Below are 14,427 nucleotides of genomic sequence, written 5' to 3' on the forward strand. Positions count from 1 at the left end.
AAAATGTCTTGCTCATTTCAAGATTGAAGATTGGCTTATTGTACTATAAAAACAAACAATCCACCACTAAGAAAACCGACTAGTTGCTTATTTGGGCTCTTTCTCAGACTTCCCTGAAAATATAGAAGATTAAATTTTCAAATACAGTTAAAAGAGATCTATGTAAAAATGGAGATGGTGGCTCAGTCATTACTGCTGAAAAAGCCTGCATGTATGTGTGCAGCTGGGTAATTGCACATGCAAACAGGCAGATGTGCATTTTACTCAGATGTGCAAATGTTCCACCCAAATCTGAAAACTTTGACTGATGCTATTCTGTTTCATGTTTTTATTTTCATGATTTCGGTTTGTTGTTTGGCTTACATAAGGGTCTCTCTTTTTAGACTGCTTAATGATAAAAGGGAACAAGCAAGAGAAGATCTTAAAGGGCTGGAGGAAACTGTGGTATGTTATAACTAAAACATCAGCTTTTTTGCAAGGGCTTAGGGCAATGATTTGTTGCCAGCCTTTTTATGTGTGCTTGTTGCCTACAGTGTTTTTGCAAGAAAATGACCGGTTTAGGTGAGAAATAAGTTTTTAAAAGGTAGTATATTTCCAAACTGTCTTTCTGTCTTGAACTTGATTTGAATAAATTTAGGATCTGAACCAACCCATTTTTTCCCATCTCTAGGTTAGACCTTATTTCTAAATTTCCTAAAGCTATTTTACTAATCTGTTTACTTCTGATCCTACATATACTCATCTCAAATGGCTCACTTTACAAGTTTTTCAATACTTGATATTTGATTTAATATGTCATAACTAATGTATTAAATTAATAAATTTAAATTGCATTTCTCAGAGATGTTAGTACTTTGTCACTGTGCAATCAGTATAATCCTATATAAAATGCATTATGCTCTGCAATCCGTACTGAAAGGACACTTCTTTTGAAGAACTAGTTCTGTCTTCAGATCAGTGCTATGAAATCTTCTTGTGAAACTCTTTTACTTTGGCTTTGTGCAATATACAAGACTTTTGGAAGAGGTAAAAAGCTGGTTGAAACAATAGTGGTTTTCTTCTTGATTACAATACAAGTGACCTAATTGTCCAACTCTACTTGACACTGGTGAGGCCTTAGGTGGAGTACTGTGTCGAGTTTTGGGTGCCATACTTTAAGAAGATATGGACAAATTGCAGAGAGTTCAGAGGAGAGCTACAAAAATGATAAAAGATTTAGAAAAGCTGATGTATGAGGAAACGTTAAAAAATCTGCATATGTTTAGTCTTAAGAACAGAAGACTGATGGTGACCTGATAAGTATTCAGATATGTTAAGGGCTGTTCTAAAGAGGAAGATGATCAATTGTGTTCCATGTCCTCTCAAGGTAGGACAAGAAGTAATGGGCTTAATCTGCAAAAAGGAGAATTTAGGTTTTATATTAGGAAAAACTTTCTAACTGTAAGGATAGTTAAACTTTGGAATAGGCTTCCAAGGTAGGCTGTGGAATCCCCATCACTGGAGGTTGGACAAACACCTGTTAGGGATGGTCTAGGTGTATTTGGCTCTGCCTCAGGACAGGGGGCTCCTGAGGTCCCTTCCCGCCCTACATTTGTCAGCCTGTGAAGGAGGAGTAGATTGTATGGTAGGTTAACAAGCTAGCTTTTTACTTCTGAAAACTGAATCTGAAGGAAAAATAAATCTGGTAGTGTTTCTCATAATCCCAGGTGGACACTGGTGTGTGCCCCAAAACTACCACACAGTAGGCAGTTTTTTCTGCTCAAGTTTGGACTATCAGAGGTAGTTCAGGAAAGATGTGTGTATTCAGAGCTGTATGGTGAAACTTGTTCAGCCCTTGTCAACAATTTGTCTGGCTCTAGCCAGTTTTGTTTTTTCTTGAAATGTTTTGCTCAAGAAGGTAAACATTATCTTTTAAACTTTTTACAGAACTTCATTTTTTAGTAATTCTTCCAGTTACTGTATAAGTTGTTGATTAACTCTATGCAAAATATTGTATTTTGAATTCAAGAAGCATAATTGCTTACATATGTTTATTTTTTTCCTTTGGAGCGTAATTTAAAATTAAGGCTATGTTGACCCTGGGAGCAGTCTCAAAAATCAGGCTATTTTTATTTTGGAGCTGAACTTTAGGCACCCAGATTTCATATATAAAATATATATAATTTGATATAAACATTTCCTGATTTTAGAAGAAGTGTTTAACTACCCTCCTGATTTCCAGATGAGTTCTCTTGCAGCTCATACTGCTCATGAATTGTAAGAATGACCTGTGACGATATTGTCCTATTCAGTGAGTAAGCGATATAGTTGGAGCTCAGTTTTAAGCAGTAGGACATAGACATTTTGCACCGATTTATATCAGATGATGTTTCTTTTTAAATTCAAGGAACTACTTAAACTGTTGTACACTCATGCATTCTTTTGTTCATTCCCATGGCATCTCGGAGGGTGTTGCAGCAGCTATATTAAAATATTAGCAATGATCAAAATTTCAATCGGTAATTACTTCAGCAGGAGGAAGAATCAAGCAAAACAAATTATATGCAACATGTGCCATTTTAGTCCAAGATCGAGGCTTTCCCATGTGAACAAAGAAGTAAGGGACTGTAAACCCCTTGCAAGCACGGTGTGCCTCCTAGGTCACTGTGTGGAGGGGAGAGCTGTCTCCATGGGGTTGCTATTTCCCTGTCCTGTGCAGGTAGGTGAGCATGGCTAGAGAATGGGCATAGCCTTGACTTGGCCCTCCACCGACCACCAGCACAGTTGAGCCAGTGTGGTGAGGGAAGTAATCAGTAGCGGATTGCTTAGTTTCAGGATGGAACCAGGGAAGGAATTGTGACTGAGTTTCTCTGGGGCAGTAGAGGGACTCATGCTGCCCCTTGCTTTGGATAAGAGCTGTGGGATAAGAATAATCTCTGTCTAGCTCTAAATTACATTTCCCCTTCAGAGAGTAGTAATGTCCACCTGTATGTTTGTATTAGAACAGTGTAAGGTATGTGTTATGAATACAACCGTATATGTGGGTAATTGTACATCACATTTTTCTACTGATTTTTGGGGGTTTTTTTGGTCTGTGGATAATTGGAAATAAGCACTTCTATCCGTCCTTTTGCAGTAACATCTCCTGTTTTGGGTTGAGAATCACTTCCTAATTTTTCCCAGTAAGTGATAAAGATAAGTGGCAGTCCAAAAGCTTATAGCCTTATCGCTCCTGATTTATTGAGAGGCCAGTTCAAACTTCAGTGTGTGAGAAGAGGAAAATAAGATAGAAAAGCAAAGGCTGTGCTTATCAACTTGGGGCATATCCTTCATACTAGTGGAACATCTAAAAAGTGGAGAATGGGTTGGAATTCACTGTTTATCCAAATGGTTATGCACATTTCCTTCCTGTAACTGGTTTCTCTGCCCTTCACAGAATGGGCAAAGGATTAAGACTTTTTGTGCCACGCCTCTCGCATTTCTCTTTGAATAAAGTGGCTATTATGCTGAAGTTTAGCAAAATTAAGTAGTGTTGAAAGATTAGGAACGAACCTGTGGTATTTATAAGGCACCTATCACCTTGGTATCTAAGGGCCTGTATAATGTCACCATCTTTCAGTGCATAGGTTTGATCAGCAAAATTGTCATAGCATGAATCCAAGGCTCAATGATTTAAGCATCATTTAATAGCTGGGTACATGTTACCACAGCCAGCTTTTGAGACTGTCTTTCTGGTTGATTTATTTTTTTCTTCAGTGTGTTAGATGTGTTTTCAGAGAGAACGTCACTGCAGACACATAGCAAAAAACAATGAACTATGGGGATGTGACTGAGTGAGTCAGAACATGTACAAACAAGGGTTTGGGTTTTTTACTAATTACAATTGCTTTCTTTTAGTCACATGAACTAAGCCTTAACTCATTGTGATGGTTTCCCGCCCCCCCCTTTTACAATCAGTTCAATTTTGGCTGATGTGAAATGATTATGGACAGTAAAGTGAGGTGTGATAGAGGTACTGATTCAGACTAGATAATCACTTTTGTGAAACCATCAGATTCCCACACACCAATTACGTCCCAAATTCATGCCTTTCTGTCAACTAATGCAATTCATTAATTTAAAGTTACTTAAACAGTAATGATATATGTATATTTTCAAGCATACCTGCATATATACTTATACTATAATTTACCCTACATGTTCTTATGTGAGGAGAAAGTTTACAACAGTGTCTGCAAAAATTTTACTGACTTTTTGTTTAAATTCTATTTCCAGGCAAGAGAACTTCAGACCCTCCACAACCTACGAAAACTCTTTATTCAAGACCTCACCACTCGAGTCAAAAAAGTAAGTTCAAATCTTACTTGGATTTTATTTTAACACAATCTCCCCCCTTCCCCCAGTAAAAATCTTGCCAGGCTATTATATTGCTTAGTGTATATAATTCCTGGTGTAAATCCAGCAGACTTGTAATTTATTTATCAGTGTTCTTATACCATGCCCAGTTACCTTGGTTTCTGGGAGCCTGAGAGCTTGCTGTCCCCCTGCTGGTTGTACACTGGGGGAGTGGGATTTGGAGTGCTCTCAGATCTGTCTAGGAAAATCAAATTCTGCTTCAGCTCCTGTTTTGAGGCTTTTTCCTCTAACTAGTTATTCAGTGAAATGGGTTGATCTCACTTATCAGTTCACAGAGTAGCAGCTGTATTAGTCTGTATCCGCAAAAAGAAAAGGAGTACTTGTGGCACCTTAGAGACTAACAAATTTATTTGAGCATAAGCTTTCGTGAGATACAGCTCACTTAGCTCACTGCATCCGATGAAGTGAGCTGTAGCTCACGAAAGCTTATGCTCAAATAAATTTGTTAGTCTCTAAGGTGCCACAAGTACTCCTTTTCTTATCAGTTCAGTTACTGACTCAGAGTTTAGTGAACCAGAACTGCCCCAAACTCACACCTAAAACTTGTGCTGACCTGAGCCAGAATTGTGGGCTGTGGTTCTTTTTTTATGGTTCAAAACTCCTCATCCTTTCCCCCAGGCAAAATAAATTTGAGAAATTCATTGTGCACCTCCGACATATGATTTTTAGCAGAATTTAAGGTATTTTTTATCACAGACAAACTGAAATTTTTGTCAACATGAAAGCTAGTCAAAAGGTTTCACGGCACTCCCCTTTCTGGATCCTTAAGGTTTTTTTTGATAGCTTTTATTTGTTTAATTTCCATGTTGAGGGAATGTAGCTGTTGAGAACACAAAATGAACAGAAAAAGCAATGTCTTTCTGACCTGTTTGTTGAGAAGTAGTCTCTCTTTGGGGAACTTACAAGACCCCCAACAAAACCCTAGCTTTCCCCTCTCCCTGGGTTCAAAGGCTTTGCTCTAATTCTATAATTTGCTCTCTGTGCAGAGTGTTGAACTGGACAGCGATGATGGAGGAGGAAGTGCTGCTCAGAAGCAGAAAATTTCCTTTCTTGAGAACAACCTGGAGCAGCTTACAAAGGTTCACAAACAGGTGGGACTAATACCTCTGGCTTCGATTTTAGCAGTCACTCTTTAAATAGAAAGTGGGCTCGTCTAGTAGTTTTTTTTTCAGTTAATTTTTAACCATGGTCTTCGCTGAAATTCTAGCCCTAGGAGAATCCTGTTAACTTGTTACTATTTTATATTATTCCAAATCACATTTTTAATTGACCTTTTTTGATGGATGATTTTGTAATTAATTGAGACTAATTATCTATATAATTACCCCAGGATAGTTTATTGACGGTAATTTGCCTCAGATATTGTTAGATTGATTGAAATAATGTTTAAATTGCCAAAATACCCATGATATTCAGTTAAAATTCATTGCATCAGGAGTGAATCGGAGTATGAGTTGGTCTCCTGTACTCAGTGTTTGTGTAATGAATGCATGTGTCATGAATATGTGATGCTTGGCATAAATATACATTTGTGTATATTTATGCCAGTCTAATGTGCTTTGGTAATTGTTTGGGCAAGACTTTGTCAATGTGTCAGTACAACATTTTAAAAAAACAAAACCAATAGTTATCTTTAGTGCCCTTTTATGTAGGGACTAGAGATGAATAAAGCCCCCCTTTTGTATGCGCATACACACAAACACACACATCCCTCATTGGGCCTGTCCCTTTGTTCCCCCCTGCTCTCGTCTGTTGCTGGCTCTATGACTGTCCTTTCCTGTCTCTAGACGGGTTTGCGGGTATGACCTATCTTGCCAACAGTGGTTCCTGGCTTGAGGGAGAAATCTGGAACTGACAGCAGGGGGAAGTGGAGTGCAGTATGGAAGAGAAGATGTAGGATTCTCTGTGCAGGTTAAGGACTGGTTCCTCCCAAGAGTCCTGATGCTAGCCCAGCTCCTGGCCGCCAGAAACCCATCCGCCCTCTGTGATGGGGAATGCCCACTCGCTTCCAGTAGATCATCTGAAACCGCAGAAAACTAGGTGTTCCCCCTATGTTAAATATCTGTGGGTAGTCAGAGTGCTGAGGGTTAATGAATTCATTGTCGCTTGATCATTTTTTCCCCTTTGTGAGGTTGCAGCAGACTGATTCAACAAGCTCTAAATCCTTACTGAGGTAGAAAGAAAGAGCTGACAGGAAATGGGAGACTAGGCTCTGTTTCACATGCATTTAACCACTGATGATGGTACAGTTCAAGAAGGTAGTGCTGAAGGCAGTCTAATACATGAAACAGTCTTGTTGTTAGTAGCATGAAGTTTAAGGATATGGAACACAAAGAGCATCTCTAGTTTGATCTTGTATGAATCTGGACAACAAGCTATGCTTGCTGATTTATTTATCTTTGAAATTAAATTTAGGCAGATTTATTTCCTAAAGATGGTGTTGAGGTTTACAAATTGAACACAGCTGTCACTGAAAGAGGTTTGACTCTTGCTTTCCTAGCATATCCAAAACTTTCATTACTGGACTTCTCTTTCAGCAGCACTGTGTAGCTCAAAAGCTTCTCTCTCTCCAACAGAAGTAGGTCCAATAAAAGATATTACCTCACCCACCTTGTCTCTCTAGTATCCTGGGACCAACACAGCTATTAAAATACAGCATACAAAACTTTCAGGTTTTCGGTGGAAGAACAAGGGAATACCAAACCCTAAATCATTATAGTTGAAAAAGCCTCCTCTTTCCTGTGTACTTTACAATGAATTTTACAGAACCCTATTTGTTTCGCCCCAGTACATTTCTGTAAGGATGACAGTGAAATCTTCTATCCCCGCGTGTCATGATGGCTTATCCACTAGACCATATGGCTTTGCAAAAGGAGTAATACCATTTCTTCTTCTTCCTACTACAGTTGGTACGTGATAATGCAGATCTTCGTTGTGAGCTTCCTAAGCTGGAAAAACGACTTCGAGCTACAGCAGAGAGAGTTAAGACTCTGGAGAGTGCACTGAAGGAAGCTAAGGAGAATGCCATGCGGGACCGCAAACGCTACCAGCAGGAGGTAGATCGCATTAAAGAGGCTGTAAGAGCCAAGAACATGGCAAGGAGAGCACACTCTGCTCAGATTGGTAAGGACATAAAGCAAACCAGGCATTGGGTTGTTCACAAACTTTGTGTAGGTTTTAAAAGTGCTGTGATAGTAGAAGGCTTCCAGGGCAAACTATGGATTCCCAGCTGTAGTTCACCAGTGCACCCTTCCTTACAGGAAGGACACTTCCATGGGTGGCTGGTAATGAGGGCTGGGGAAGGCTAAGCCTCTCCAAATCTCCGCTAATGCTCCCTGCCGCAGCCCTGGGGCCAGGCCATGGCTGGGCTCAGGGCTCCTTAAGGTGCCCCAGGCTAGGGGCTCCTCCGGACTGCTCTGAGTGACCAGGACTCGGGGCTCCTCTGGACTGCTCCGGGTACCAGAGGGTTGGCCGGGGGGCTCGGGGCTGCTCTGGGCGCTAGCTAGGAGGCTTGGAGGGTGGAGTGGGGCTTATGGCAGAGTGGGGCGGGGCCTCCGGCTGAAGGGCTGAGGCAAGGGAATAGCCTCCCCGAAAAGGATGTGCACGCCCCACCCAGGGACACTTCAGGGACCTCACTTTTGTAGAACATAACCCACCTGAAGGATAAAGCTCCTCAGATATTTGTTTACTGATTTAGATAGCTTAATGTGTCTTATGTACTTCTAATGACCTTTCTTAAGTTGGACTGTCTCTTCTATCCCCCTTGTTTCTCTTCCTCCCTTTCTCATCCTCTCACTTCTGTACACACTTTATTTTAAAATGTAATTACTGTGCAGCTTGGGGATGTCTGGTGTTACCAGGGCACTGGACAGACTGCACGCACAGCCACGTAGTGTTTAAAGTGGAATTCATTGTGGAACCGTTTTCAAATTTTGTGGTGGAGCACACCAGAAAACCCGAGGGGGCAGCAGGGAGCACATATATAAATGCTTTCATTCTGCCTTCTCCAGAAAGTCCCCCAAAGATACCTTCTCCTCTCCTCCATAGTAGTGGGCACATGCAAGTACCTGGCTGGCCAAGCCAAGCAGTGGTCACCATGTACAGTCTTCCCCACTCAGCTGCGCTGAGAAGCCCTTTTTCCAGAAGCAGAATGTAGGAAGTGGTTGTATAGAGGGATGATCGCTGGCAGAAAACAGGTGCAAATGATCATCTTTGCAGCATGTGGCTGTTGGCAGGGTGAGGGAAGTTTCCACTTTCCCCACAGCCAGAATTTGGCCCAAACTATTGTAGATGTCAGGAAATGCCTAGAACAGTTACTTTTATAACAGTACAGTGATGTGCTAGAGCGGAAAGTGAGTGCTAAATTTTGTTTTGATTTTCACACTACAGCCAAGCCTATCCGCCCTGGCCATTACCCAGCATCTTCTCCAACAGCTGTTCATGCTATCCGAGGAGGAGGAGGAATGTCAAACAACAGTTACTGCCAGAACATGAAATAAACAGTGAGTTCAAGATGACTTTTAAATCTGTTGCTGTTCAACATTCACTCCTTTTTATTTCCCATTCTTGTTTTTAGAAAACCTGTGAAGGCTTTTGTATGGAATCTATTTTTCTGGTGGTTTAGTTATGAAGAACATTAATAACCATTGTAGTGAGAAGGAATGCACTGTCAGAACACTTTGCAAGCTGCTGGTTTAGATTATCTGCTCTCTTTCATTATGCCCAGACCTGAAGAAGAGTTCTGTGTAGCTCAAAAGCTTGTCTCTCTCACCAACAGAATTTGGTCCAATAAAATATATTACCTCTCCCACCTTGTCTCTCTGGGAATAACACAGCTACAACAACGTGCAAGCAACCTTCCCATTGTGGATGTTTATGTAAACTGAACTGTTACAAATATAAGCTAAATTAGGGTTTACTTTTGTACATTCCATATGTTATATAGAGAGGATTCCCCAAGTACAGTGGTTCCCCTTGCAAACTTTCCATTTTTTGCTTTGGATAATACAATGTGCCCTCACTGTTTGCAATATTCCCTATATTTAGGGTAGAGAATACCCAGGGTACCCAGAGGTAATGTTATGTAGCTGAAAAGTTTAAGAGCAACTATTTTGCGTGTGTGCCCTTGCACACATGCAGAAACAGGCTGTTCAGTGATTCTAGATGCTTGGGTGATGAAGATGTCTACTGGACCCCATTCAGAATGTGAACTTCGAGAAGCAAATCTCATGCCATAAAGGTGAGAAACCACTTGAGAGGTGGAGACATTTGGTAGGTCATTCCTGTAGCAATACAGGCCTAGCTTAAAGCATGTACAGTCAATGCTGCTTATGGAAAGTGGCATTCCAAAGGGGAACAAAAAGCAGCAATTTGGAAACTTTGTAGGATTTACAAAAACTGGTGTCTTATAAAAATGCTGATGAAAAGTGTTCTTGATGCAAAATGAAGGAAGGTGAAATTAGGCAATTGCTCTTTGATTAGCTTTGGCTTTATCCAGTACTGAATTAAGGTGACTGTAATTCCAGACAGCTGGCAAGCAGAACAGGTTTCAGAGAGAACCATCCTCTGTTTTAATCCTCTGCAGCTGTTACACAGCAATGTTCAACTTCTTGCACCACATTCCACCAAACTCAATAACACGAGCAACTAGAGCAGTGGTAGTAGTTGTAAAGAGAAGGGAGAACAATATGGCAGTGGGCTAATGCCTCAGCCACTCTGCCATTTAGCCGGAGGAAGGGGATCGGTGTTGGCCAACATGTTGTCTGTATGTTTTTGCTAGGAAAGTGAAAGAGGAATTGGGTTGTTTACATTAGAACCGGGTGGGAAACAATTTTGTAATCCTGCAAAAATGTTGGAGATTTAAAAAAATGTTCCCATGCCAAATTGGGATGCAGAATCAAAATTGCAAATTTTCACAAACCAAAAATCCAAAAGGTAATTGGTTTGGGTCAATCAAAACATTTTGTTTTGATAATTTTGAAATGTTTTATTTTGAATTTGACCATATTTTTTACTATTTACCATATTATACCATATTTTTAGCAGATGTTTTGAACCAGAAAACCAGAATTTTTGTTTTGAAAATGTCAAACTGAAACGTTCTGATAACTTCAAAATCTTTAAGTTGAAAATTTTTCATCAAAACCGACCCTTTCCTATGAAAAAAGTTGTTTTGATGAACTGGCATTTTCTGATGGAAAACATGTTGTTGTGTTCAGAAAAAAAATTCCACCCAGCTCTAGTTCATGTATTATGACTTTCATTGATGTTTAGTGGTGGTGAAGATCTTACTGCATTGTAAACAAAGGCGTGAATGGCAAAGCTGACTTTCAGGAAGGCTTTTTTCCCCCTAGGATCATACAATACAAGCAACGTTCAGGATATGCAATGGAGGCAATTACGCTACATCAAGCATTGCTGCAGTTTTAACACACGTGCATTTTGATTAAGAAACTAGAACAATACAAAATCAACATGACACATGTCAAATGGATTAAAATTTGGCTAACGGATAGGTCTCCATGTTTTAGTAACTGAGAAATTATCATTGAGTGTTTCTAGATGCAGGGTCCAACTTCAGAGATTGGTTGTCCTTATGCTACCTAACATAAAATCATTGCTGATGAAGTTTGCAGATGACCCAAATATTGGGGGAGTGGTGAATAATGAAGAGGACAGGTCACTGATGCAGAGCAATCTGGAGTGCTTGGTAAACTGCGTGCAAGCAAATGTTCTGTGTTTTAGTAAGGTCAAATGTAAAATAATGCATCTAAGAACAAAGAGTATAGGCCATACTTACAGAATGGGGGACTCTCTCATGGGAAACACTGACCGAAAAAGAGTTCGGGGTCATGGTGGTTAATCAGCTAACATGAGCTCACAATGTGATGCTGTGGACAAAAGGGATGCTTATAGTTACACTAATATCTAGCTCTTGTATAGCATTTTTCATCAGTAGATCTCAAAGTGCTTCACAAAGGGAGGTCAGTGTCATTATCCCCAGTTTACAGAAGGAGAAACTGAGGCAAGGAGGTGAAGTAATTTGTCCAAGGTGTCACAGCAGGCCAGAGGCAGAACCAGGAACAGAACCCAAGTCCTAGTCCAGTTCTCTATCCACTGAGACACACTGACCGCTCCACAGAGCGATCCTTGGGTGTACAAACGGGGAAATACTGAGCAGGCACAGAAAAGTTATATTACCTCTGCATTTGTCATTGTTGGTGACTGCTATTGGTTGCTATTGGTTGGTACTGATCACTGTGTCCATTTCTAGTGTCCACAATTCAAGAAAGATGTTGAAAAATTGGAGAGGGCTCAGAGAAGAGCCATAAGAATTATTAAAGGACTGGAAAACCTGCCTTTATAGACTCAATCTATTTAGCCTATCCTAGAAATGGTTAAGGGGTGACTTGATCAGTGTCTTACGAATACCTATATGGGGAACAGAAATTTGGTAAGTGGTCTTTTCCTTCTAGCAGACACAAATATACCAAGATTCCATGGCTGGAAGTTGAAGCTGGATAAATTCAGAATGGAAATAATGGCACAGATTTTTGTCAGTGAGGATAGTTAGCCATTGGAACAACTAATTAAGGGCTGTGGTGGATTTTCCATCACTGGAAATATTTAAATCAAGACTGGATGTTTTTCTAAAAGATATGCTCTAATTTGACTCTAGCTATTGGATGTGAAACAGGTATTAATTCAGGGAAGTCCTATGGCTTGTGTTATGCAGGAGATCAGAGTAGGTGGTCACAGTGGTCCCTTCTGACCCTAAAATGTATGCATCTGTGAAGCCTAATCCTTTAATCAGTTTGCTGGCTTTAAATGTTTCCTCTCCTCTCTGTTTTCTCAGCTTTGCCTAAGCATTTATCTCTGTGTACAGCTTTGATATGTTCATGTGGCTTTTTCCTCATCTAGGAATTTTTCTCTGTATATTTAGATTGTGGCTAAATATCCCAACTCAGATATAGTTTGTTCATACGTTCTTCATTGGTTTACGTTAGCTCCTTGAATGTGACGCTAGTTAAAAACATTTGCCAAGCAGTGAGAACCATGAAAGTTCTTCAGTATTTGTGCACCAGGTGGAGCCAGTATGACGCTCCTGAAAATGTTTTTTTAAAGGAATTGCTCATGAAGGGAGGAAATGTGGTTGATTGGAGCCCCCCTCCCCCTTTTTGTGTGCATGACTGCTTCACAAATTTGTTCCCTATAAAGGCTGGAAATTCCTAGCCATCTGATTATCCCCCTTTCTCAGCAGATTCATCCTCTTTAAACTCTAGTAAACGTGGCCTGGATTGCGCTGGGACAGTGTGCTGACGACTTCACATGGTTAACTCCATGCTGATGTTGATGTTAATACATAAGTTTTTTGTAAACATATTATTCGCTTTTTTATATTTTCTACATTTTCCTGGCAGATTTCAATTGGAAAACTATTAGCTAACAGTTTAAATTAGTCACGAGGATTTCAAATGAGCAAAGGGGCTTCTACTGGGAGGACCAGCAATGTATCCTCTCTCGCATATTTTGTAACGCACGGTCTCCTAAAAGTGCTTTATTTCTTTGAAATTTTAAAATTCTAATTATTATTTTAGGCAGTTAGTAGCTTTACTTAACTGTACAGTTCCATCACACTGACTAAAATGACTTGGACTCTAGCCAGGTGCCTATCAATTGTGGAAGAGGCTGGGGGATGGTTACATTCTGTCCAGTGATTTTGACTTTTTCCCCTCCCTTAAGAACGGCTCTTATTCTGCTATTTTGTGGCTCTTCTCTGGTTTGTTTTTTGAAAGTTTGCTGTTTCCTTTAGGCACTAAGCATTCTTGGATACTGTGTGGTTTTTGCTGAGAATGTTTCTTGTCATACATGCATGCAAACCATTCGTCTAATCACATTAAAGCTATGTAATATCCTGTGTGGGTTGTTTTTGCTGCTTGTGTTTGCCTTGAACCCTGTGGCTACAGGCAGCATATTTTTGCTATAGATGAAATGGGCAAGCCTTTGCTGGGGTTTTTCATGTATTAGCTCATTCTTAATTGAAGTTTGCTTTTTGGTCTTGCCAGCAACATAACCTAAGAACTTCATTGTATTGTCATCGACACATAAGTACAAAGGAAAAGTGTTCGGTAAGAGGCACATAAGAAGTTCTACAACAAGAACTATTCTGGGAAGAAGAAACTGTATCAGCATATAATGAGTGAGCCTTTAGGAAATCATCTGCACAAAAGTACAATAATAAATGGCAAAATCAAATCTGCTACAAAGCAGGTGCAAGAAGCCCTCAAACAAACTGAACTGCAGAAGCGGTCATCTTCTCAGAGACACCCTGTTCACTGCTTCCATGTTGCAGGAGCACACTATAGCTAAACACCCTGTATCAACAGACCTCGGAACTAAATCTGGCTGAAACTGGAAATTTCCTGCAAAGAGATTCTGAAATTTTTAAATTTTGGATACACTGACACATGACGTTTCTGAAATAAAACATGTCCCCTGGATCAGCAGCTGTGCATGAAATTGAGGTGATTCTTGAAAGTTTGTCTAACCTGAAATGTCTTCACAAAACATTTTGGGTTCAACAAATCAGCATTTTTGACAAAACTGTCATATATGCTTTATATTTTCTAGTCAAGTTTTTAATCTCACTAGAACAGAAAACCAGCACAGCTATGAGCAGGATTCTGTTTTGGTACTTGCATCATCCATAGAATTTTTATTTAATTTCCAGTTGCAGGACCAAATTCACCCTGTTACATCTATGCAACCCTATTAAAAATGGTACATGTGTAATATAAGGTAGTTTTTGATATGGGGAATATTTCTTAATGATCATTATGCTTGGGCCATAAAAGACATTACTTGAATTTCAGATCCTAGAATATGACAGTTAATAACTGGTCAGCTGAGTAACTTTGATCTGGAAGTCACTGACACAATAAATATGGAACTTCATGTTACCATATTTAGTGTTGCTACTTCAGAATATAACTATATGCTTTAAATTTTTTTCTTTTAACTCAATTATGTTGC

General features: G+C 39.9%; 1 protein-coding gene across 4 annotated transcripts in view; it reads left to right on the forward strand.

Annotated features, from left to right (window-relative positions):
• Positions 1–14,427, forward strand: part of KIF5C (kinesin family member 5C) — a 143,459-nt gene that overhangs the window by 101,072 nt on the left and 27,960 nt on the right. For 3 of the 4 annotated variants that reach the window (XM_037912495.2, XM_037912496.2, XM_037912497.2), the window contains exons 21-25: positions 384–444; positions 4,255–4,326; positions 5,382–5,486; positions 7,302–7,518; positions 8,785–8,897. In XM_037912495.2, coding sequence (XP_037768423.1) covers positions 384–444; positions 4,255–4,326; positions 5,382–5,486; positions 7,302–7,518; positions 8,785–8,894 — 565 coding nt within the window. In that variant the 3' untranslated portion in view covers positions 8,895–8,897. Of the gene's footprint in view, positions 1–383; positions 445–4,254; positions 4,331–5,381; positions 5,487–7,301; positions 7,519–8,784; positions 8,898–14,427 lie in introns of those variants that run through there. The other variant, XM_043525082.1, reaches the window with a different exon arrangement.

Source organism: Chelonia mydas, chromosome 11 (genome assembly GCF_015237465.2).
Source record: "Chelonia mydas isolate rCheMyd1 chromosome 11, rCheMyd1.pri.v2, whole genome shotgun sequence".
NCBI classification, from domain to species: domain Eukaryota; kingdom Metazoa; phylum Chordata; order Testudines; family Cheloniidae; genus Chelonia; species Chelonia mydas.